Below are 26,189 nucleotides of genomic sequence, written 5' to 3'. Positions count from 1 at the left end.
GAACGCCGCAGCCCGTCTGGTGTTCAACCTTCCCAAGTTCTCTCACGTCACCCCGCTCCTCCGCTCTCTCAACTGGCTTCCAGTTGAAGCTCGCATCCGCTACAAGACCATGGTGATTGCCTACGGAGCTGTGAAGGGAACGGCACCTCCATACCTTCAGGCTCTGATCAGGCCCTACACCCAAACAAGGGCACTGCGTTCATCCACCTCTGGCCTGCTGGCCCCCCTACCTCTGAGGAAGCACAGTTCCCGCTCAGCCCAGTCAAAACTGTTCGCTGCTCTGGCACCCCAATGGTGGAACAAGCTCCCTCACGACGCCAGGACAGCGGAGTCAATCACCACCTTCCGGAGACACCTGAAACCCCACCACTTTAAGGAATACCTAGGATAGGACAAAGTAATCTTTCTAACCCCCCCCCCCCTCCCTTAAAAGATTTAGATGCACTATTGTAAAGTGGTTGTTCCACTGGATATCATAAGGTGAATGCACCAATTTGTAAGTCGCTCTGGATAAGAGCGTCTGCTAAATGACTTTAATGTAATGTAAATGTAAATAAAAATCCTAATCTACACACAATACCTGTCACGGATCCCACCGAAGGTGGCTCCCCTGCCTGCTCGGGCGGCGCTCGGCGCTCGTCGTCACCGACCTACTAGCCGCCGCTGATCCTTTTTTCCTTTTCGTTTGGTTTGTCTTATTGTTTGCACCTGTTCCTCATTTGTCTTTTGATTTTGGTTATTTAAGCCTGGTTAGCCCGCCCAGTGTTGTGCGGGATTATTTTAGCGTCAGGTTGTGTTTTTTCATTGGATGTGCTGGCGATTTACTACTGTGAGATTGTAGGCTGGCTGTGCACCTGTTTTGGGCACTTGGCATTTTTTCCACGCCGTTTGTGTTGGCGTTGTTCGTGTTGTGTTTTGGATTAAAATAAACACACAGTTACGTACCTCTGCTCTCTGCGCCTGACTCCTACCACCACTCCTAGCAATCGTCTGACAATACCCCTTAATGACAACGCGAAAACAGGTTTAGACATTTTTGCAAATGTATTAAAAATAAAAAACAGATACCTTATTCAGACCGTTTGCTATGAGACTCAATTGAGCTCAGGTGCATCCTGTTACCATGGATCATCCTTGTTTCTACAACTTGATTGGAGTCCACCTGTGGTAAATTCAATTTATTGGACATGATTTGGAAGGATTGTCCGTAGAGCTGTGAGACAGGATTGTGTCGAGGTACAGATCTGGGGAAGAGTACCAAAACATTTCTGCCTCATTGAAGTTCCCCAAGAACACAAAAGGCCTCCATCATTCTTAAATGGAAGACGTTTGGAACCACCAAGACTCTTCCTAGAGCTGGCCGCCCAGCCAAAATGAGCAATCAGGGAAGGGCCTAGGTCAGGGAGGTGACCAAGAACCTTGTGATCACTCTGACAGAGCTCCAGAGTTCCTCTGTGTAGATGGTTGTCCTTCTGGAAGGTTCTCCCATCACAGCAGCAATCCACTAAATCGGGCCTTTATGGTAGTGGCCAGACGGAAGCCACTCCTCAGTAAAAGGCACATGCCAGCTTGCTTGGAGTTTGCCAAAAGGCTCCTAAAGGACTCTCAGACCATGAGAAACAAGATTATCTGGTTTGATAAAACCAAGATTGAACTCTTTGGCCTGAATGCCAAGCCTCACATCTGAAGGAAACCTGGCACCATGAAGCATGGCAGTGGCAGCACCATGCTGTGGGGATGTTTTTCAGCGGCGGGGACTGGGAGACTAGTCCGGATCGAGGGAAAGATGAACGGCGCAGAGTACAGAAAGATCCTTGATGAAAGCCTGCTCCAGAGCACTCAGGACATCAGACGGGTGAAGGTTCACCTTTCAACAGGACAACGACCCTAAGCACACACAGCCAAGACAACGCAGGAGTGGCTTCGGGACAACTCTCTGAATGTCATTGAGAGGCCCAGCCAGAGCCTGGACTTGACCCCGATTGAACATCTTTTGAGAGACGTGAACATTTCTGTGCAGCGATGCTCCCCATCCAACCTGACAGAGCTTGAGAGGATATGCAGGGAATGGGAGAAACTCCCCAAATACAGTTGTGCCAAGCTTGTAGTGTCATACCTAAGACTCAAGGCTGTAATCACTGCCAAAGGTGCTTCAACAAAGTACAGAGTAATGGGTCTGAATACTGTAAATGTGATATTTCAGTTTATTTTTAATAAATGAGCAAAAAAAATGACCAGTTTTGCTTTGTCATTATAGGGTATTGGGTGTAGATTGACAATTTAATCAATTTTAGAATAAGGCTGTAACTTAACAAAATGTGGAGAGGTCTGAATACTTTTCCGAAGGCACTATATCCTGGTGGAGCTTCTGTCTCTGTATACAAGGCACAGAGAAATCAGAGAGAAGCAGGGTTATGTAAGAGTGTGGTTGAGACATTCCTCTAGACAGACCCCACATGTTTCGTCAAAGTGGTGAAAAAAGGGTTTCAGTCAGTCTGAAGCCCCCAAGGGCATGTTGGTAACTTTATATAGGCACTTGGACAGCAGAGATGATTCAAGTGCAACACAGTATAGCAACTTTAGTTGTTGCTGTCTCAGAAAATGACTCATTACATTTAGAAAAAAATGCTGTATTTTTCTAAGTATGCCTTAGTGACTGAATTCCCTCAGTTCTTATACAAGCACTGTCATTCCTGAGTCCAGCAGGAGGTCTTACCGCTGTGTAAAAGAACATGTTTGTCGGTTCCTGTTTATTTTTAACATTGTTTTTCTTTGGATATCTCCCGGCTTACATCTTTGAAACAATCCGTCAGTCAGGTGCACTGAGAGGATGCACTAGAGCAGGAGAAAAAGAAGACGGAGGGTTTGAAAGACTGACTTCCAAGTAACTGTCATAACTCAACTTGTCAGAGGGGAGAGACTCTTTAAGCATAAAGGATGAGGCAAAGAGTTCACAAAATAAAAGCAAACATAGCCATTTTCTAACCCTGGATCTACAGTTGAAGTCGGAAGTTTACATACACTTAGGTTGGCGTCATTAAAACTCGTTTTTCAACCACTCCACAAATTTCTTGTTAACAAACTATTGTTTTGGCAAGTCGGTTAGGACATCTACTTTGTGCATGACACAAGTAATTTTTCCAACAATTGTTTACAGACAGATTATTTCACTTATAATCACTGTATAACAATTCCAGTGGGTCAGAAGTTTATATACACTAAGTTGACGGCGCCTTTAAAACAACTTGGAAAATTCCAGAAAGTATCATAGCTTTAGAAGCTTCTGATAGGCTAATTGACATCATTTGAGTCAATTGGAGGTGTACCTGTGGATGTATTTCAAGGCCAACCTTCAAACTCAGTGCCTCTTTGCTTGACATCATGGGAAAATCAAAAGAAATTAGCCAACACCTTAGAAAAAAATTGTAGACCTCCACAAGTCTGGTTCATCCTTGGGAACAATTTCCAAACGCATGAAGGTACTACGTTCATCTGTACAAACAATAGTACGCAAGTATAAACACCATGGGACCACGCAGCCGTCATAATGCCCAGGAAGAAGACGCATTCTGTCTCCTAGAGATGAACGTACTTTGGTGCGAAAAGTGCAAATCAATCCCAGATCAACAGCAAAGGACCTTGTGAAGATGCTGGAGGAAACAGCTACAAAAGTATCTATATCCACAGTAAAACGAGTCCTATATCGACATAACCTGAAATGCCGCTCAGCAAGGAAGAAGCCACTGCTCCAAAACCGCCATAAAAAAGCCAGACTACAGTTTGCAACTGCACATGGGGACAAAGATCGTACTTCTGATAAAACAAAAATAGAACTGTTTGACCATAATGACCATTGTTATGTTTGGAGGAAAAAGGGGGAGGCTTGCAAGCCGAAGAACACCATCTCAACCGTGAAGCACGGGGGTGGCAGCATCATGTTGTGGGGGTGCTTTGCTGCAGGAGGGACAGGTGCACTTCACAAAATAGATGGCATCATGAGGATGGAAAATGATGTGGATATATTGAAGCAACATCTCAAGACATCAGTCAGGAAGTTAAAGCTTGGTCGCAAATGAGTCTTCCAAATGGACAATGACACCAAGCATACTTCCAAAGTTGTGGCAAAATGGCTTATAAACAACAAAGTCAAGGTATTGGAGTGGCCATCACAAAGCCTTGACCTCAATCCTATAGAAAATTTGTGGGCAGAACTGAAAAAGCGTGTGCAAGCAAGGAGGCCTACAAACCTAACACAGTTACACCAGCTCTGTCAGGAGGAATGGGCCAAAATTCACCCAACTTATTGTGGGAAGCTTGTGGAAGGCTACCCGAAACACTTGACCCAAGTTAAACAATTTAAAGGCAATGCTACCAAATACAAATTGAGTGTATGTAAACTTCTGACCCACTGGGAATGTGATGAAAGAAATAAAAGCTGAAATAAATAATTCTCTGTACTATTATTCTGACATTTCACATTCTTAAAATAAAGGGGTGATCCTTACTGACGAATCTTTACTAGGATTAAATGTCAGGAATTGTGAAAAGCTCAATTTAAAAGTATTTAGCTAAGGTGTATGTACATTTCCAACTTCAACTGTACATAGAAAAGAAACTCAAGCATGTATGAAACTCAATAACAATTCAGCATATGAACTGGAATGTAGTGCTGTGTACTTCATACATCAAGTAAAAGTGCTCTGTGGATTTCTGAGATTTGCTTGTATATAAGACAATACTGCAGGTGCATTACCCTTTCAGGACATTAAAATGATTGGAGCTACACAGTGGATGGCGTGGGACTCATGCCATTCAACCATTTTAGAGGTCTGAAAATATCCACCAAAATTATTTTGGAGTGATCTATCCCTTTAAAACTAATCTCTATGGATGCAGTTGATTAGGATGCCAAGCTGTGATGTGTCTGGTACAGGGTTGGGGTGGATACTCATTCCATACAGTATAGTTAAACACATGACCTAAGTGAATGTGAGTGGACTGACTAATGAGGCCTGCACGGTTCAGCTGCCTCCCTTCTTAAGATGCACAACTTCTCCTTTGTAGTTGGTTCATTATGTACAAATTATAATCATGCCTTAATGGAAGGAAGCTTCATACCAAAATGTATTAAAGTTCACATTAATATCCACTTTGATAATCAAGTCAAGGACTGGCAGGTCCAAAGTTCAATTTTCAGCCTGACTATTGAAGCAAGTCAAACTGGGGAGAAAAACAGAATAAATGATTGGACAATTACCAGTACCCTTTCAAGTCTATACAATCATTCCTTTACAAGTAGGAACTAAATACATGTAAAAAATGCCTTGAGTGGCTAATCTAGCCTGACACGGTCTTTTGTAAATGATCAAAACCAATAGCTACGAATTAATTCACACAGCTGGCATTGGAGCTAGATGATAAAAGCTCTTCCCATTCACAAGCTGATAGAAAAGATATTTCCTGAATCCTGACCAAGGTAGAATTACTGTAGCCATATCACTGCTAAGGGGAAAGCTTCATTTCCACTCGATTGGCCTCCAGCTTTACCTTTGACCTGGGTACGTCCGTTTGGAAATTAATTAAGAGGGAAAAAAGGACCCAAAACAAAATTGTTTGTCAGATAGGAAGGCTTGTGTTTAGTTTGGGAACATGGCTAACAATGTCCTGACCGGGCGGAAGGGATTTGCCTGACCCAATTCAGGTCAGACGCACACAGATTATGTTCTGATCTAGCTTCTGAAACAGCATTACGATGGAAAATAAGTGGTGCTTTATCAAGAAAAGACAAACAATTTATTTAAAAATAGGAGTAATCGTGTATATTCGTCATGTCTAGTATCGAGAAGGCACACTAAAACAAACATATGTACAACAGCGTATAACAAATAATACAGAAAATATTTCACTATCCATTGGTAGAAATACAACATTACTTAAAAGAATGTATCTTTTGTGAGCTAATGTCAAATGTATGAAGCAGATAAATTGGTCCGTATTTAATCCTCCAACATTGGGTCCAACACTAGTAAGTGTGTCATGAGCACAAGCTCTGAGACTTAAACCTGAGAACTGTTGTGATTGGAAAGAACAGCATCTTTGACATTTAAGAACTAAGCCATCTCAAGTATACTGGGACTTCAATTTTCTAGTCCTGTGAGTGTTCAGTTAATACAAATCCCCCAGATGTAGGAGGATGAAGTCAAATTGAGACCACGTCTTGAAATAAAACGGAGGGAATAACAAAAAAATGTTTTAAATTAAATTTGAAAACAATCAAGTGCATACCGATTACCCTAATGTTCCTTTGGAAAAGGTCCTTCTCGCGACTGCCGAGATTGCTTATCTCTCCCTTTCCTTTCTTTGGCAGAATTGCTACAGTACAGACCAGGGAGGTTTCTGTGACATTGAAGAGAGAGAGAGAGACAGCAGATCCTGGAGAACACAGCACTCATTACAACTCTCTGCTGCAGCTCCTCACAGGTATACGCTGTCACTGAGAATACTAAATGAGGCCACAGCGCAAGACAGTCTCCTAGACAGGCTCAGCCATACAAAAATACACAGATAGGCCTAGAAAATAAAATAACATCCATTATGTGCAGGGTAGTACTATATAACAAACTAAACAACAATCTAAATTGTTCATTAAAAAAACAACTTCACTCCCAAATAGGATGTGCACCAAGCAAAGATGTGATCTCAATCCCATTAAATGGAAGCTGGGGTGTTGGAATGGATTAGCTGTAGGTAGGCTATTATTGGCCTGGAGTGAGGGAATAATTAATAGAATAATGGAAGGAACAATCCGGTATTGTTTTAGTCTCTGCTCTAATCCATAATACTATGTTACGTGACGAAACAGCCTGGGCCTCACCAACAAAGGCAACCTACTTCCCTTTCCCATATCCTCCAGTCATTAACATGACTGTATATGGAGTCGGTCTCGGCTGCGCAGAAATCAAAGTGTTTGCTGGGTAGGGGTTTCGGTACAGCTCAGATGAAGTTAAAGAGCTGATGAGTCAGCAGCTCGGTGACAATTAGGTTGCACAGCACAATCAACTTCCTCCATGTTTATAGCCCCCATGACCCAAATTATACGCTCTTTGGTGTGATTGTAATAAAAACAGGTAATTAGGGCCAAAGCAGGAAAAAGGTATTTTGATCCAAACAAAGTGTAGACTTACTTAGGATATGGAGTGTAAATGTGATGCTGAAACTGTCTTATTGGTCTGTTACGTGAGTTATTGCAAAACAATTAGTGCTGTTTTAACCTCAAGTGGCACTCCTGTCTAACAACAGAGTTCCTTATGGTTGTCCTGAAGTAGGTTAACATCTACCATTGTCCTCTTCGCTCTAAAAACATTTCAGCCCATTCAATTGACTACTCGTACATATGATCTTCAGGCTGTGGTTGGGAGACCTTCCAGGAGACGGACAGCCATTGAAGAAAAGACAGTTCCAAGGCATTGGTGAAGTCCTATGTCCGGAAATGATTGACAAAAGCTTGTATTATAAATTCACTGAATATGTCCATGTTGTTCCTTTAAATAAAGAGGCGTAGAAGAAACTTTGGACTAACTAGCCTGGAACATCCTTCAGTGTTGTACAGTAATGTCGGAGGGGCAAAATGTCAAATGTCCACTATGCATAATGTTTGTCTATAAAATAAAATAGCCAAGAAGGCAACCATTTGGTGAATGTCACACCACCAGGTAAGGCCTCAAAGGTCAAAGGGAAGGGGTCAAAAGGTCCTGTGGGGGGGGGGGGGGTTAAAGGTTGCCCTCGTCCAGCATCTTATTGACACCGTCGCAAATCCTCTGCAGGTGGTTGCGGTACACCTCAGAGGGGCCGTAGAGAGCTGCCAGGAAGTCACAGTCTGCGAATTGGTTGAACACGTGGTTGACCCGCGAGTGGCTCTTGGCTGTCAGGTGGCGGTTGATGGCCTGGTGCAGCAGCTCACGGCACTCGTTCAGGATGGCGCTCATCACACGCCGGTCGAATGTGAACTCGATCTGGTGGAAGCTGACAGCTGTCATGGCCAGTGTGTGGACCTTCTTCCTGGAAAGGAGACGGTGGCCATTGTTGTTATGCATGATGGCTTAGGTACAGTAAAGGGCAAAGGACATCCCATTTCTCAGAGGTCCACATTTTTTTTTTTCTCAGCCCAACACAATGATTGCTTTCATTAGGGCTGGAATAAAACCCTGTGCAAATTACAGCCCTCAACAACCAGGGTTGGTAACCCTAATCAAAGACTATTATACTCCTATTAAAGATGCACTCCAGGATCTTAAGCATAACAAATTTGTAACATAGTAAAAATTGGATGAAGTAGTACACAATTGGATGACTTAGTACACAAAAAAAAACAGGGCCCCTTTTGCCTCATGAGCACCACTTTCAAAATCACTGGCTGAAATTATACAACAGTTTGAGAGTGCATCTTTAATGCTATCTACAGCCATAATGATTAAATACATCAATCATAAATCAACCTGAAGCCCTCGACCAGCACCAGCTCCTCCCCACTGAACTGGTTGTTGCGGTAGAGGACGCCCAGCTTCACCACCATCTTGATGAGGTTCTTGATGATCTTCTGGGCCTCCTTGCGGTTGCGTGTGTACTCCTTGGTGACGCGGTAGAGCTCGTCCAGCACCTCGCTGCTGGTGTCATCAATGAACAGGTTGGCCACGCTCTTGGTGGCCATCTTGCTCATCAGCTTCTTCTGGGCCTGAAGGGCCAGGCTCTTAGTACTGAAGGAGTCCATGATGACGTCTGGAGAGAGAGCGAGAGAGAGGTCATACAGATGGACACTCACTAGGTGACCCAGGTTTATTCGGCAAAATCAATGTCGCAAAAAACAAAATCTTTGCGACGTGTAATGGAGAAATTTTCCAAAGATCGACAACATTTTTATCTGTTCGACTGTGGTGGTTTTGTCTTGTCAAACATTCTTTATTGCGACAAATGGTGGAAACTGTGTCAAATAATGATTGGCGAATCATTTTGAAGAAGGTATGCGGGGCACGTGGTGTCATCACATAACTAGAAAAGCTCCACTCCCACATTTAATTCTAAATGCCTAAATCTGTTTTTTCCACTATAACAATTATGCTTTTTTGCAGGACAAGGATGGTCCCGACTTTCAAGAATGCCTGAATAGATTCGCCTTACTTTTATGGTTGGCTGGCAAGCTTCACCATCCAATTATTTCAGATCTACAGGAGTGCAAGTATGACCATGTCACGGACCGCGGCGATACGTTGGCACATGATAATTAGTAGAATATGGCAAATATTAGTCAATTATTGCATTCTATCCATGCTGGCTTTCACGGGCTACCTGAGACATGAAACAGATAGGTGGGATGGCATACACGCTGTCGACAATTTATTATTGTGCAATTTGCCTAAATTGGTAATGGAAACACTTCAACCACTTAATTTTTATTCTACACTGTAGGTTTTTAGAGAAAAGGTGTATGTTGTTTTTTTTTAGGTATGACGTCATTATTCCCAGCTGTTTTTTTAATCGACACAAGAAAGTTCAAAGGAAACGTACCGTAGCAGGCAATTGTCACATCTATTTTCAATGCCAACTTTTTAAATGTCTACAACAACAAAAAAATCACTGGACAAGTTAATGGAAACATACTGAAACCTGAAGGTGTATTTTCTTAATTTTGAATTACATACTTAGAGGAAATAACAGATGTTTATCTGGGATGCATTCATGACAAGATATGGGAAACATCTTTGCCTCTTGCATTTTTGCCGCCAGCAGATGATCCAAAATAATAATAAAAAAAGAGGAAACATTCTGCAGACAGACAATGAACAAATGTTTTATGCAAATGATCCCATGTGATTATTTCATTTTCTCATCTAGATGAAGGTATTGAAGAGTCTTGCTATGGGTGTGCACTATTAGCATCCATTCCGATAACTATGATGTCATGGGACATGAAAAACCAGTCCCTACAAAAGCTAGGCTAATCACAGAGATACCAGTGACATGATACAATAATGACATAATCAGATAAATTATTTGACCGTATTAGTGATTTAAATACTTGGATGGCTCACAACTTCCTCCAGCTAAATCAAGACAAGACCGTGGTACTTATGGTTGGAGCCAAAGCACAAAGAGAGAATCTGGCCGCACATTTTAATTACATTTACATTTTAGATTTTAGCCATTTAGCAGACGCTCTTATCCAGAGCGACTTACTTATCCAGAGCGACTTACAAATTGGTCATGGGCAATAAAGATAAAACACAGGTAAAAAAACCTAGGTGTCATTTTAGATTCTGAACTCAATTTCGAATCACACATTAGGAATGTGACCAAAATAGCTTTTTACCACGAGGAACATTGCCAAGGTGTGGCCGTTTCTCTCTCAGGCTGGTACACAGAGAGACTCATCCATGCTTTTATTACAAGCAGGCTTGACTACTGTAATGCTCTCCTGTCTGGTCTACCCAAGAAAGCTATTGGTCAACTGAAAAACATACAGAATGCTGCAGCACGGGTACTGACCAAGACCTGATGGAGAGCAAACATTACACCGGTTTTAAAAGCTCTGCACTGGCTGAATTTTAAGATTCTTCGATTCGTTTTAAAATCAATCCACGACTGTGCACCCCAATACATGTCAGACATGCTTTTAAGTTATGTACCCAGTAGGTCTCTCAGGTCCTCTGGCATTGGCCTTTTAACTATCCCAAAGCCTAGGACCAAGAGGCATGGAGAGGCAGCCTTTAGTTATTATGCCCTCGGCCTCTGGAATAGCCTGCCAGAGAATCTGAGGGGGACCAACACTTTGGACATATTTAAAAGAGATGCTATAACAACTTTTTAGCTTTGCTTTTCCTCAGGGTGCTTTTTTATTCTCGGTTTTTATTGTTATTCTTTTGTTTTTGATCCTTGTATGTTTCTTGTGTAGTAAAACAATTATTATAAAAATATATATATATTCTGTGAAGTGCATTGTATCCATGTCAGAAATGTGCAATATACATACAGCTTGATTTGAAGTTCTGCAAAGCAGCCAATGATAGGACTATCTCTAACTACTGGCTGAATACCCATTTAGAACACAAAATTGTTTTTTGTGTGAGGATTGCAAAGGGAACAACTGAATGCATTCAACCGAAATGTATCTTCTGCATTTAACCAAACCCCTCTGAATCAGAGAGGTGCAGGGGGCTGCCTGAATCAACGTCATCGGCGCCCGGGGAGCAGTTGTTGATGTTGTGGGCAGACAGCATGTTTTTTTTTTACCTTGCCAGCTCGGGGATTCAAACCGGCAACCTTTCAGTTACTGGCCCAACGCTCTTAACCACTAGGCTACCTGCTGCCTCCGCTAGGCTACCTGCTATAACGTATGCGTATTTGTGAAGAGACTAGCTCCGAGCTCTGTGTGTGTGCGCGTTTGTGTCTGTGTTACCTACCAAATGACAATGACTCAGAGGAAGCCTCAACACACTGTGGCAGCTCATAAACAATGGGTCAGGGGGCCACAGGCTTTCACATCTTGTGCATTTCCCCGGCCAGATGAGCCCGGGCCCCAGACATTACATCAGCAGCGCCGCAACAACAGGAACAACAGGTTCAGGTTCAGCCTGCCTCAGCCCCTAATGAAGTAGGATGAGGTTAAACCTAGATACAGCTCTAAAGTCAGGGTCTCATTTTATGGTTATAAGTTATGGAAGGTAAGCTGAGCCTAGATCTGTACCCATCTCTAGCATGCCACACGTCAATATGTGCAGCACCCCTGAGGGGGTGTGGTATTTGGCCAATATACCACGGCTAAGGGCTGTTATTACACACGACACAACACAGAGTGCCTAGACACAACCCTTAGCCGTAGTATATTGGCCATATAACACAAACCCCCGAGGTACCTTATTGCTACTATAAACTGGTTACCAACGTAATTAGAGCAGTAAAAATAAATGTTTTGGCATACCCCTGGTATACGGTCTGATATACCACGGCTGTCAGCCAATCAGCATTCAGGGCTCAAACCACCCAGTTTATAATACTGTATAGCAGCTGACCGACTGCAGAATGAAATGTGCCTGCTATGTGACTTGTGTGATTTCCACTCTTTTCAAGAATAACATTCGGTGTCCTTTGAGAGTGTCAGCGGGAGGCTTTTTCTTCCAAGGGAGTACCCATGTTACAAACCCGACAAGCTCTCCCTGCAACACTGTCAGAGAGAGGGATACTATGCCCCTCTATCAGTTCCTGCCACATTCAATCACAATGTGTCAATGAGAATCTGAACACGGATGCTTTGAGGTTAGTGACAGTACATCTCACGACACACAAAGAAAAGCTAAAGTTCACGTCTCTCTCTGCTGGAATGATGAAAAAACGTATTCAGTTTTATTATTTTTTTTAAATACACCTTTCAGAGCCTGGAGAGTGATTTTCAGGGGGCTCATTAAATGTCTCTCCCATCAGAGAGAGAAAAACTGTCATGTAGTCAGTGGCTGATGACTAATACCTTAATGAAGAAGTTAAAAAAAAAGAAAAAAAGCCTGTATTTGTCTTCCACTGCGGTCATTCCAAACACTTAACTTCAGATGTGATGGATACTCAAGAGCATCTGAAGTTTTACTCAAAGCAAAAGAATGACACAACAAATTCTTCCCGGAGCTGGCAATCAGTAATGCAGGGAGATCCTCTCTCTCTCTCTCTCGATGTCTCTCTTTTTCATGAAAGGATCCTCTTGGGACAAGTGTTTAGAATGATGAAACGATTTTCTATCAAGAATTCCTGCCTTGGAACTGTGCAGTGTGAGTTATGGCCATATATAAGCTGTTGTGTGAACCGGGCCCAGACAGAGAAAGCTTGGCCAAGCTTGACTCCCATCTCAGCACTATTTATACAGGCAATGCTTTAATGGATTCAAAACAGAACAAGACGTGACAGCGACAACATTACTGTGTGTTCAGGCAAAATATACACCACCACCAACAACAGCGTAATTAATACTGGTTTTGTGGGAGCTGGACAGGCACTCTGGAATGAGAGACAAAATGATGCTTGCTTATCAACTGGATTTACAGTTTATCCAGAGAGCACTTAAACCAGTTAAAAACAACAACCAAGACCTTAGTCAAAGCAGAACAGGCAGGCAAACATGTCAACATGTACGGCTAAAAGGCACACATGACTCATAGAAATGAAACACTACCCTGGGCCTCTTTGGCAGCCAGGGATCCGGCCAGGCCAGTGTGCCCAGAAACACTCACCCTTCTGCAGGTGAAAAATGTTCTCCACAGGCTCCATGCTGGGTGTGGTGAGAGGCTCAGAGAGGGTCTGTGGAGGGCCAAGCATGTGGCCCAAGCTCTGAACGTCTTGCTACTTACTGGTCTACCTGTCTAAAGTAGCGGTGCGTGGGGGAAAAAAAATATATATATATATATAAAATAAATTAAAATCAAAAATGTAAAATTAAAAATTTTGTAAAATAATAAATACATTTTAAAAATTAAAAATTAAAAAAATGTAAAAAAAATTCAACAACTATTGATTTAGAACCAGAGTTACCGCAAGTCACTAAGAAAACAGGACCTGCCTCCACTATTCCAGCACCATTTCAACATCATCTCTGCTTAGTCTACATTAATTTTTTTGCATTAATTTATACAACAAATATTATAAATATTTCAAAAGTACCCTTTGTGATTGGGCTCATTTTTTTGGTCATTTTATGGAACAATGTACTCTTCAAACACATCAAATTTCTAGGGTAGGCTCTCTGCTACTTTTGATGAAATTATCTATTTTTGTACATACAAATTGACATTATTGGTGATTACACATATCAAAGCCCTCCAAATAACCAGCAGAGGGAGTTCCCTTTGAATCCATTTTCTCATTTACTGTGTTGGTGGTGCTCATAAAATGTATCAAAAATCGTAAAAGTAGCAGAGAGTACTTATAAATACTTATTTCCCTCATTAAAATGCAAATCAATTTATAACATTTTTGACATGCGTTTTTCAGGATTTTTTTGTTGTTATTCTGTCTCTCACTGTTCAAATAAACCTACCATTAAAATTATAGACTGATCATTTCTTTGTCAGTGGGCAAACGTAAAAAATCAGCAGGGGATCAAATATGTTTTTCCCTCACTGTAGTGTTTGAGTGGGTCTATTTGGTGTGTGTGTGAGCGAGCACAGTATGTACCACGGTGTGTTTCAAATTTTAATGTCACATGCACAAGTACAGTGAAATAGCTTTGCGAATGTGCGCGTGTGCCATCGCTCTCTCATCCTCCCACACTGTATCAAGGGTTGTGCACAGTGCCTAATAGGGAGACAGTGCCTAATAGGGAGACAGTGCCTTCACTCACAAACCAACCTTTTTTACAGTCTTCTCAGATCTAAAAGAGCCTGCTGCTGTTTAATAATGAACGTGGCTTCATAAAATGTATCACAGATTAATAATTGATACAACCAATTTAAAAAATAGACCAGGGTAAGAAGTTTGCCGTGATGCCACAGGTGAACCAGGAACAGGGCTGAGGGGCCAAACTCAAACAACATCAGGGACAAATGGTGGACAATAATATATGAAGAATGTGAATGAATAAGGTGGGCAACTAGGAAATGAAATGTGCAGGTGTGATGCAGCAGTGATATCCATGTCATAAGTCCGTAAAGGTTGAAAGTAAATACAAGCCAAAACCTGGGTAAGACAATAGCCTCAATAACTTATAAATGAACTAGATAACTTATAAATGAACAACTCGCCTGTCGCGCACACACACACACACACACACACACACACACACACACACACACACACACACACACACACACACACACACACACACACACACACACACACACACACACACACACACACACACACACACACACACACACACACACACACACACACACCTTAATATGTTAGAATCTGTAGGACCAAGGGACATTATTGTATATTTTGATTTTTTTACATATAGATATTTTAATAGTGTGTTCTATTATAACATTGTAATGATGCTGATTGTTTTTTGCCCAGGGACTACAGATGAAAATTAGCTCTCTAGCTAAATCTGGTACAATGGCATGTTTTAATTACATTTTTTATAACCAGGCAAGTCAGTTAAGAACAAATTCTCATTTACAATGACGGCCTACCCCGGCCAAACCCGGACGACGCTGGGCCAATTGTGCGCAGCCCTTTGCACCCTGACAAATAAAGATAAATAAAAAATAACGAGAAACAATGTCCAAAATCTATGTAATTTGTCTCTAGTCTGTCATATATGGTCTACTTTCTAGTTAGGATAGGGAGGATTCACTGCCCTTCCAAGGGGATGTGGACAGACTGTTTTAAGTTTCCTATGTAACAGCTGAAGCTGCCTGGCCAACTGAACTTTGCAGGCTTGTAAACAGGTGAAACATCTCTGTGCTGCTTTTGTCAATGAGTTAACTTCTATCGCCACAGGAATAATCACACATTTCCAGCAGCGCTTGAGTGGCAGAAATCATGATAAACAGGTTCAACATCAATTCATGTTAAGGAAATTAAGCTGGCTTCCTGACCAAAGTAGACCTCAGTTGTCAGTTAGCTGAGCAACCAAACTGTAGCAGTAACTGACCTACTTGGTTGTCAGCCATAGCCAGCAAGGGTAGCAACGTACATACAGTACATACACAGTGGGGTAGCAACAATAATTTTTTTCTGATTAAAGCTGCAAAAGGCAACTCATTCAAGGCTGCAATTCATGCAAATGTTCATATTCTCCTTTTACTAGTGAGATGAACATAGTTAGTGCTGTATGATAAATTGTACTACCTGCCAGAAAATACACAGAGAGGGTATTCATACACATACTTCAAAGAGAATGAATGGCTTGTGCAGGAAAGAACATTTGGAGCATGTCAATTCAGCATAGTTTACCTCAAAACTATGGGAGTTGAATTATGTTTATATAGGCCTACTATGTGATAGGGGAGTTTGAAAATTCAAGAAAGAAATATGACAAACACTAAATTAGTTACACCATTCATCGGGATTTGTTTTATAGATAAAAAAAAAAGTTAATTTCATATTGTAAAGCTGTCATTCAAAACTCATACTGTATATTAATATTAATCAAACATAAAGGAAATAAAAATCGAATTCTAAATCTATATATTCTACAATATCGTATACTAATTATTGAAAATCTAATGATATTACACCCCTATTCAGGTTGTGGGCTAGCTGGGCACCCCTTCCTTGACCCAATTCTTCCACCTCCCCCACCGATCCATTATATAGTTTCAAAGGACTAGATAGCAAACAATACTATGTGTTTCTCAAAGACTTAAATCTTTATCATTCAGTAAAATACCATTCATTTACCTTTCCTTCAAATCAAACCGGATGCGGGGCGTGAGTCAAGACACCGCGGAGTAGTTACACTGCTACAATTAGACAATTTAATCTAAGATAAATCTCGAGTCTTCATCATGGCAATCCATAGCAAGTCCATGTACAGCTCCATGAATCGGACCTTCGTCTTTCCTCGAGAAAAAGGCTCTTCTCAGTCTACTTAATGTAAATGTACGTTGTATTAGGTACTATTGTGTAAATAATTGAGTGTTTTCTTCTCTCCCTGTTGTAACCCGACTCCTACTCACAAAAAGTTTCAAACATGAAGGACTTCGAAAGTTCAAGATTGATGGTATTATGGACCAATGGAAGAGCCTAGTAAGATTGACCAAACCAATCATACTGTGGGAAAAGCCATTTATAGGGTCAACATTCCGTGCCCCCCTCCCATCCCCCATTCCCCTCCCCATTCGGTTTCCAGTAATTATCCTCATCTATCTCCGAAATCCAAGGTTGAGAATTTCCCAAATAAATTTACATTAAGGGAACAATGAGCAGGAACTATGGGGAGTTGGTTAATGTTATAAACAAAAAGTCCAGTGGACTACACAATTATTTAATCATAATTCATGAAGATTAATATTTGACCTCATTAAAGGAAAATATTGCCTCAGTAGCTGAGTTGGGTAACTTTATTAATCACAAACGGATTTATGTAGAACACACACAGAGAGAGAGAGAGAGAGAGGGAGAGAGAGAGAGAGAGAGGTTGTAAATCCAGACATTAGGTGTTTAACAGCAGATGTTTTATGGAAAGGACAGCACAGTTTTTCCCCAGGTCTATGAAGTGATGGGTTTAGCAGGAATTCCGGAGGTTATGTTGTTCATTGTGAAGAGCATGTTTTAAACAATCAACAAGCTCTTTTTTTCTGTTATGGACCTGATAAAAACGAATATAAATAACTCATAAACATTCAAACCATATTAAATAGGGCTATTTCAAACAGATATTGTAGGTTACATGCATAATCGTAATCTTATTTATAGAATATCACCACATTCATATAGTTAGTTCATAGGCTACTCTGCAATCCAGTCATCCATAATATTATTGATTTTTATGCTTATTGTCATCCTTATCACAGCATTCCTGCATCCGCGTGGTGCATTGGGTTGAGTTAATTCGATGAGAAGCTTGTTCAGGAGCGCCATTTAGTGGAGTGTTTGGATATTGCCACTTTCTAACCAATGATATACTGTAGCAAACTGATATACTGTAAACTCATCTTTGAGCCGCACTATAACCATTGAGATACACACTCTATTCATGTTTCTTAAATTGTAATGTATCCTACATAGAAATGTAACAGTGTAGGTTCCGTCCCTCTCTAAACTTGATTACATACATGTTCTCTGTGATTACTTGGCAAAAGACAAAAAAAAATGTTTTAGTCTATACAGAAACCAATGGACACACATTAGCATGAGATATGTCATTTTAAGATACGCAATTTACATAAATAAACTAATGTAATCAAATTTGGTAAAAAGACAACATTTCAACTGCATTTCCCATGCTCCTCAGCAATGCCGTGTTCATGACCCCTCGGAACTCGGAAACTTGGAAATTTCCGACTTGGAAACTCATTGTGGAAAAATGAGGTTCCCACTTGGAAAGTATCAGAATCAACCAATGTATATATGAATGGACAAATCCATAGATCACGAGACACCATTCATTCCAATGTTAAGGCTCTTGCCATAGATTTCCTACTCGGGAACTCTGCAGGCCTCTTTCTAGAGCTCCGACTAATGTCATGATTTGACCTCGTATTTTCAGAGTTCCCAGTTGTCTTCAACGCACCATGAATCGCGCATTGAAGCCAAATAAAGTTGGTTAAGTGACGTTGCAGGCTAGCTCAGTGATGCCCCTCTCATTGAGTAATGCCGTTTTCAAAACAATTGGGAACTCAAAAAAATACGAGGTCAAATCATGACATCAGTGATCTTCAGGTCGGAAATTCGGAGCTCTATAAAGAGGCCAGAGTTCCCTAGTTGGAATTCCGAGTTGGATGACCGTTCAAATCAATTTTCCCCAGTCGGAACTCATTTTTTCCTGAGATTCCAGTTGTTCTGAACGCGGTATTACTCAAGTTGAAGGCCAGCCGCGGTAGTGCAGGCTTCCATTAGCAACTAAACTGTCCTTCATAAAAAAAGATAAAGATAAAAGTAACAAATAATTAAAGAGCAGCAGTAAATAACAATAGCGAGGCTACTGTATACACAGGGGGTACCAGTAAAGAGTCAATGTGCAGGGGCACCGGTGTCGATGTAAATGAGGTAATATGTACAGTGAGGGAAAAAATTATTTTATCCCCTGCTGATTTTGTACGTTTGCCCACTGACAAAGAAATGATCAGTCTATAATTTTAATGGTAGGTTTATTTGAACAGTGAGAGACAGAATAACAACAAAAAAATCCAGAAAAACGCATGTCAAAAATTTTATAAAAATGATTTGCATTTTAATGAGGGAAATAAGTATTTGACCCCCTCAATCAGAAATATTTCTGGCTCCCAGGTGTCTTTTATACAGATAACGAGCTGAGATTAGGAGCACACTCATCTGCAAACTTAATGATGGTGTTGGAGTCGTGCCTGGCCGTGCAGTCATGAGTGAACAGGGCGTAATGAGTGCGCACCCCTGAGGGGCCTACATATTGAGGATCAGCGTGGCGGTTCTTACCTACACTTACCACCTGGGGGCGGCACCGTCAGGAAGCCCAGGATCCAGTTGTTAAGGGCGGTGGTTAGTCCCAGGGTCCTTAGCTTATTGATGAGCTTTGAGGGCACTATGGTGTTGAATGCTGAGCTGTAGTCAATGATTAGATTCTCACATAGGTGTTCCTTTTGTCCAGGTGGGAAAGAGCAGCGTGGAGTGCAATAGAGATTGCATCATCTGTGGATCTGTTGGGGCGGTATGCAAATAGGAGTGGGTCTAGGGTTTCTGGGATAATGGTGTTGATGTGAGACATGACCAGCCTTTCAAAGCACTTCATGGCTACAGACGTGAGTGCTACGGATCGGTAGTCATTTAGGCAGGTTACCTTAGTGTTCTTGGGCACAGGGACTATGGTGATCTGCTTGAAACATGTTGGTATTACATACTCAGACAGGGAGAGGTTGAAAATGTCAGTGAAGACACTTGCCAGTTGGTCAGTGCATGCTTGGCGTACACGTCCTGGTAATCCTTCTGGCTTGCAGCCTTGTGAATGTTGACCTGTTTAAAGGTCTTACTCACATCGACTGAGGAGAGTGTGATCATACAGTTGTCCGGAACAGCTTATGCTCTCATACATGTTTCAGTGTTACTTGCCTCGAAGCGAGCAAGTTATTTAGCTCGTCTGGTAGGCTCATGTCACTAGGCAGCTCTCGGCTGTGCTTCCCTTTGTAGTCTGTAATAGTTTGCCCTGCCTCATCCGACGAGCGTCGGAGCCGGTGTAGTACGATTGGATCTTAGTCCTGTATTGACACTTTGCCTGTTTGATGGTTCGTCGGAGGGCATAGCGGGATTTTTTAATAAGCTTCCGGGTTAGAGTCCTGCTCCTTGAAAACGGCAGCTCTACCATTTAGCTCAGTGCGAATGTTGCCTGTAATCCATGGCTTCTGGTTGGGGAATGTACGTAGTCACTATGGGGACGACGTCATTGATGCACTTATTGATGAAGCAAGTGACTGATTGGGTGTCATTGGAAGAATCCTGGAACATTTTCCAGTCTGTGCTAGCAAAACAGTGCTTTAGTTTAGCATCTGCTTCATCTGACCACTTTTTTTATAGACCGAATCACTGGTGCTTCCTGCTTTAATTTTTGCTTGTAAGCAGGAATCAGGAAGATAGAGTTATGGTCAGATTTGCCAAATGGAGGGTGAGCTTTGTACTCGTCTCTGTGTGTGGAATAAAGGTCGTCTATAGTTTTTCCCCTCTGGTTTCACATTTAACATGCTGATACAAATTAGGTAAACTGATTACGTTTCCCTGCAGCAGTAAAGGACATGCATCTGGTGGGTTAGAAGCAATTATTTGTACGATGATCGTCGTTCTCCCCAGGAATCAACCAATAGGAAGCCCTATGCAAAAATACTATGCACATTTTAACTCGGGGGTCTGAGTTTCCGAGCAGTGCTGCCAACTTAGTGACTTCGTCGCTATATTTAGCGAGTATTCAGACCCCTCTAGCGACACATTTTTAAAAAGCGACTAGCGACAAATCTAGCGACTTTTTCTGGTGTTATTGGAGACTTTTGGAGACTCTGACATAAAAGCACGTATCGTTCTTATTCTTCTCAACGAGCAGTGGGTGCTGCCGTGGGCCCCACCCCCGTCCCAAAGCACTCACAGGCGGCCCAGTCCTCGCGCAGCAGTCCCTCCCAGCTGCAGTCAGAGCAGGAGATGTTCACCCCTCCTCATCCAGACTGCAAATGAATCGCGCATGCGGGAAGCCGCCGCTGGCTGATCCCGCCCTAACTTACATAGTTACCAGACTAGTTACCTTAATTTTCTCACATTGCCATTGACAGTTTTTTCTATTGTCTCTTTTTGGTTCATTTAGATTGTTAATGGAGATTGTATACAAAATAATGTAAAAAATGTTATGGTTAAAAATGTTCATGTTTTACTGTGACTTGTTGTAGGCTCCTAAGTGGACCATAAGGTTAAAAACCAAACCAAATTAAGAAAACTAAACTAAAAAACTAAAAAATTAAATAAAAAATAAAATAAAAACTAACTAACTCCGCCAGAGTGTCTCTTTTGGGTCACTTTTGCCGGTCCTAAGCCCCTCACTAGCTTTAAGGACCAGCTGTCAGAGCAGCTCACAGATCACTGCAACTGTACATAGCCCATCTATAATTTAGCCCATACAACTACCTCTTCCCCTACTGTATTTATTTATTTTGCTCCTTTGCACCCCATTATTTCTATTTCTACTTTGCACTTTCTTCCACTGCAAATCTACCATTCCAGTGTTTTACTTGCTATATTGTATTTACTTTGCCACCATGGCCTTTTTTGCCTTTACCTCCCTCATCTCACCTCATTTGCTCACATTGTATATAGACTTCTTTTTGTACTGTATTATTAACTGTATGTTTGTTTTACTCCATGTGTAACTCTGTGTTGTTGTATGTGTCGAACTGCTTTGCTTTATCTTGGCCAGGTCGCAATTGTAAATGAGAACTTGTTCTCAACTTGCCTACCTGGTTAAATAAAGGTGAAATAAATAAAAATAAAGGAGGAGGGTTGGAATTGTGACATTAAAAAAAACAAGAATCGACAGAAGAAAGTTCATTTGTAGTTTTAAATATATTTAGGGTGTTTTTTAATCACCTTTTATCTCTCCCACAACGTTATTCCTCTCCTACTGCATCCATCACAATTACATGCACATGGCCAGTTATGCAAATTAAGTGATGACGTCATGTAGCGACTTCTAGCGACTTTTAGGACAGCCAATAGCTACTTTCCTTACTGAGGAGTTGGCAACACTGTTTCCGAGTTGTCTTGAACGTGTTCAATACGTTGTGTGATGACGCGTTGGTGCTACGTGTCTAGGAAGTAATCCAGTCAACATGGCGACGCAACAAGGAGATGTTGATGAACTCTTCGATGTGAAAAATGCTTATTACATTGGCAGTTATCAACAATGTATCAATGAAGCTCAGAAAGTTAAGGTAATTATCTGCTGATAAACCGTTTGTGCAACATGGCTAATAGCTAGTCTTTCTGTAGTCTCGATGTAAAACGTTTGAACTGGCTAGCTAATCAGCTAACGTTAGTACTAGCCGCTAACGTTAACATCTCTGTTATAAAAGCAATTCAATGAATTAATAGATGATGTTAAATCAAAAACAACACCTACTTGCTATTTTCCTCTTTACAGCCATCAACACCTGAGAAGGAGGTCGAGAGAGACATGTTTCTGTACAGAGCCTATATTGCCCAGGTAACTTCATAATTGCGCAGATGGCGATATATTTATTAGAACGTCAAATGACGCGAGTGTAACGTTAGTGTCACTGCAATAAATTACTATATTGTTTTTACTGTCTAATCTTGAACTATAACTTTATCATCTGAAGATGCCTCCATTTTAAGTGCCATTAAGACACTGCCTGTCAATATTGTATCAGTTTTCATCTCCTGTATAATTTCAGAGGAAGTATGCTGTGGTGATGGATGACATCAAGGCCAGCTCCTCGCCAGAACTCCAGGCTGTCAAGATGTTTGCTGAGTATCGTGCCAATGAGGGCAAAAGGTTTTATTCCATTAAACAGTCAATATAACAACCCACCTGTGTAATTAAAGTGAAATGCATTTTGTCGACTCCTTTGGTGGTGTAAAAATATTGCTGTCTTTGTTGCTTGTGCAGGGATGCCATTGTGGCTGAACTTGACAAGAAGATGAGCAAGAATGTAGATGTGGCCAACACAACCTTCCTGCTCATGGCTGCGTCCATTTACTACCATGAGATGAACTCGGATGCTGCCTTGAGGACCCTGCACCAGGGAGAAAGTCTGGAGTGGTAAGGACAATCACAGGATACTATTCACGTTTGTAGCACCTGTTATTATGTGTTATGCGATATGTGAATGTCCCTCTTTTTTTTCAGCATGGCAATGACCATTCAGGTGCTGCTGAGTTTAGACCGTGTTGATTTGGCAAGGTATGTCCACTTAACACACACCATCTGATTAAGTAACTTTTTAAGTACTTTTAAGTAAATGTAGTTATAAAAGGATTCAGCAAATTGAGCATATGATTCCGTGTTGGTCATATATGGTGTTGTTTACTTATTTTGACACGAAGGAAAGAGCTGAAGAAGATGCAGGAGCAGGACGAGGATGCCACACTGACCCAACTGTCCACGGCTTGGGTCAACATCGCTGTTGTGAGTGTCAGCCCATAGCGAAGATCCCTACATGCTATAATGCATCATTGGAGCGGGCCTCATTGCCCCTCACCTGAAAGAAATGGGCTTTTGACAGAGCACCACTCTCAATGGAAAAGTAGTCATCAATTTAGGACTGAAGTCCACTCAATTTCTGTCTGTCTTCTGATCAACAGAAGAAGAAAAAAAGGACTTGACTTTCCCTTTTTTTTCAGGGAGGAGAGAAGCTGCAGGATGCTTACTACATCTTCCAGGAGATGTCGGATAAGTACTCCCCCACTTTGCTTCTGCTGAATGGCCAGGCTGCCTGCCATATGGCCCAGAACAAGTGGGAGGAGGCAGAGGGGGTTCTCCAGGAGGCACTAGACAAGGTCATTACTTACTTCAAATGTACTCTTATCTTAATCAACTGTAGACATATTTCAGAGATTAATTTGTAGATGTGTAGAGGGGTGTTTAAATATAGATGAACACTATTTGATAGCGTAACATTATAGGGTGTTACAGTGAAGACATTGTAATAGAACAATTTGAATGAGTTAAACCAATTAGTGGTGTCTGTCTTATCCAACCACATCAATACAAGTTTAGTATCTTCATAAGCAAAATACTTGCAATTTTAGCAATTGACCAGTAGGTGAAAGAAATACACTAGTAATGCAGTTGTATTCATATTTCAGAAAATGTGATGGAACATGTACGAATGAAGCGGGATAACGAGCGAGGTCATACAGTGCATCGAGACATTTCTGTGAGGAAAAAGAGGGTGTTTTCCAACCTCTTATAGTCTGTTTTTCCCCTAACAGGACAGCAGCCACCCTGAGACTTTGATCAACCTGATTGTGCTGACCCAGCACTTAGGCAAAGCTCCTGAGGTGAGACTTTGTATCAGTTTTGCCACAGATACGGAGAAATGTTTGTTGGACATTATCAAAGCTTTGGAATGACAAAAGGGGGTTTATTGAATTTGCAGATATCTTGCACATTAGTGTCCTTCTCCTTGAATAGCAATAAACTTCAAAGACAAAGGTCTAGGGATAAAGCCCCCCCCCCCCCAACAAAAAATCTGCTCGTGCCAGATTGAGGTGATAGTGAGTAAATAATCAATAGAATCTTGACTATCTACAGAACGCTTTCTTCAATGAGGGTCAAAGTAATCACTGATTACCCATCAAGGTTATTTAACTCACCTGAGGTGTATATAGATAAGACCTTGTTCTAATGATTTATGATCAATGTTTTTATAGGCATGAATTTCCTTAGCATCAATCTGTTTTGTATCTGTTTGCAGGTAACCAACAGGTATCTCTCTCAACTGAAAGATGCCCATAGAGCTCACCCCTTCCTTAAAGACTACCTGACCAAGGTACGTTGATTACATTTGCCCTTACACAGTTCTACTTTATCTTGAAACAATGCATTCTTCCTTGTTACAGCTTGTTGGTCAACCTTAGCTTTCTTGGAAGTAAATAAAATGATTTGATTGGTGAGCACTGCAGCATATCTAGTCTAAGCATTTAAAACTAGTTTTGACTTTAATTTCATAGACTTCACGACACATAATTCCCCAATAAAAAAATGTAAATCAACATTGAAAAGTCAGGTTGAATCATTCGTTAGACCAGTTTATTTCTGTCCACAACAGTGTTGCTAGTTAAACATTTTCTACCGTGTGTTAAATGCTTCTCCTTTTTTACCTCAGGAGAATGAATTTGACAGACTGACGATGCAGTATGCTCCCACTGCAACTGCGTGAGACAATGGAGACATCTGTTTGGACCCCAAAACATTATTAATACTGGACACACAACTGATTGCTCCATATCTTTTTGTCTATCAATATGGGAAATTCTAAACTGTATAGATCAAAATTGACATGCATGTTTAGAAATTTGAATTATAAAAAAGATTGAATAATAATATTATTACCTTACACATATTTTCTTTATACTCACACGTACAGGTATTTGTAGTACATGAAATGTCCCTTCTGATAATGTCTCTTTGATGTTTAACATCTGAATTTCTCTCATTGAGAAATGCCTCCTGTCACTCTGTTTCCTTTTAGCATTCCTCTAACATGTACAATAAATGTTTTATGACCCGGTTTACACCCAGTGTGTGTCAGTCAGTGGGTTAAAAATACTTGAAAGTACAACTTAAGTAGTTTTTTGGGGTATCTGTACTGTACAACTTTTACTTCACTACATTCCTAAAGAAAATTATGTATTTTCTACTCCATGCATTTTCCCTGACACCCAAAAGTACTCGTTACATTTTGAATGCTTAGCAGGACAGGAAAATGGTCTAATCCACACACTTATCAAGTGAACATTCCTGGTCATCCCTGCGGACTCACTAAATGCAAAAATAAGGAAATGGTGCCATCTGATAAGGAATTTGAAATGATTTATACTTTTGATTCTTAAGTATATTTTAACCCAAATACTTTTAGACTTGGTAACTCAAGTAGGATTTTACTGGGTTACTTTTACTTGAGTCATTTTCTATTAAGGTATATTTACTTTTACTAAGGTATGATAATTGGGTACTTTTTCCACTGGTGTCAGTGTGAAACCAGTGGTGGAGGGTACACACAGTTGATCAATTATTATTTTGCCTAATAGTTTATCCACCTTTTGCGGAAGAATGTATAGGGAGCGTTACTTTTTTCCCGCGATCAGTCTACTCGCCTTTTCTTTTTTCTTTTTTTATCGTTCTATTGAAATTCATGGATGATGGCCCGACGAGACCTCGCTAGGGGTAGACAATGTTTCCCCCTTTATGTGTTTGAAATTCTACCTTTTGTAAATGAGTGGGCCATTACATTCATGAAAACCCTGCAACGTTGCAGTTCTTGGTTCTTGACAGACTCAAACCGGTGTGTCTGGCA

At 41.1% G+C, this 26,189-nt stretch overlaps 2 protein-coding genes across 2 annotated transcripts; one reads left to right on the top strand and one right to left on the bottom strand.

The window, feature by feature from the left end:
* Positions 1 to 5,764: 5,764 nt before the first annotated feature.
* Positions 5,765 to 16,684, bottom strand: LOC106613673 (tumor necrosis factor alpha-induced protein 8-like protein 1). Its single transcript, XM_014216179.3, has 3 exons — positions 16,381 to 16,684; positions 8,496 to 8,775; positions 5,765 to 8,058 (listed from the first exon to the last, which is right to left on the bottom strand). Exons 2-3 carry the CDS (start codon positions 8,765 to 8,767, stop codon positions 7,770 to 7,772), a joined length of 561 nt encoding a protein of 186 aa, XP_014071654.1. The 5' UTR covers positions 8,768 to 8,775; positions 16,381 to 16,684; the 3' UTR covers positions 5,765 to 7,769.
* A 5,202-nt stretch (positions 16,685 to 21,886) lies between these two features.
* Positions 21,887 to 25,403, top strand: LOC106613672 (coatomer subunit epsilon). Its single transcript, XM_014216178.3, has 10 exons — positions 21,887 to 22,079; positions 22,289 to 22,351; positions 22,563 to 22,663; positions 22,778 to 22,930; positions 23,018 to 23,071; positions 23,215 to 23,296; positions 23,512 to 23,667; positions 24,103 to 24,171; positions 24,588 to 24,662; positions 24,999 to 25,403. The coding sequence occupies exons 1-10, from the start codon at positions 21,978 to 21,980 to the stop codon at positions 25,050 to 25,052; spliced, it is 909 nt and encodes a 302-aa protein (XP_014071653.1). The 5' UTR covers positions 21,887 to 21,977; the 3' UTR covers positions 25,053 to 25,403.
* Positions 25,404 to 26,189: the final 786 nt, after the last annotated feature.

The sequence above is a fragment of the Salmo salar genome, chromosome 10 (assembly GCF_965601325.2).
Source record: "Salmo salar chromosome 10, fSalSal1, whole genome shotgun sequence".
In the NCBI taxonomy this organism is placed as follows: Eukaryota; Metazoa; Chordata; class Actinopteri; order Salmoniformes; family Salmonidae; genus Salmo; species Salmo salar.
This window is presented reverse-complemented; position numbering and strand designations above follow the sequence as displayed.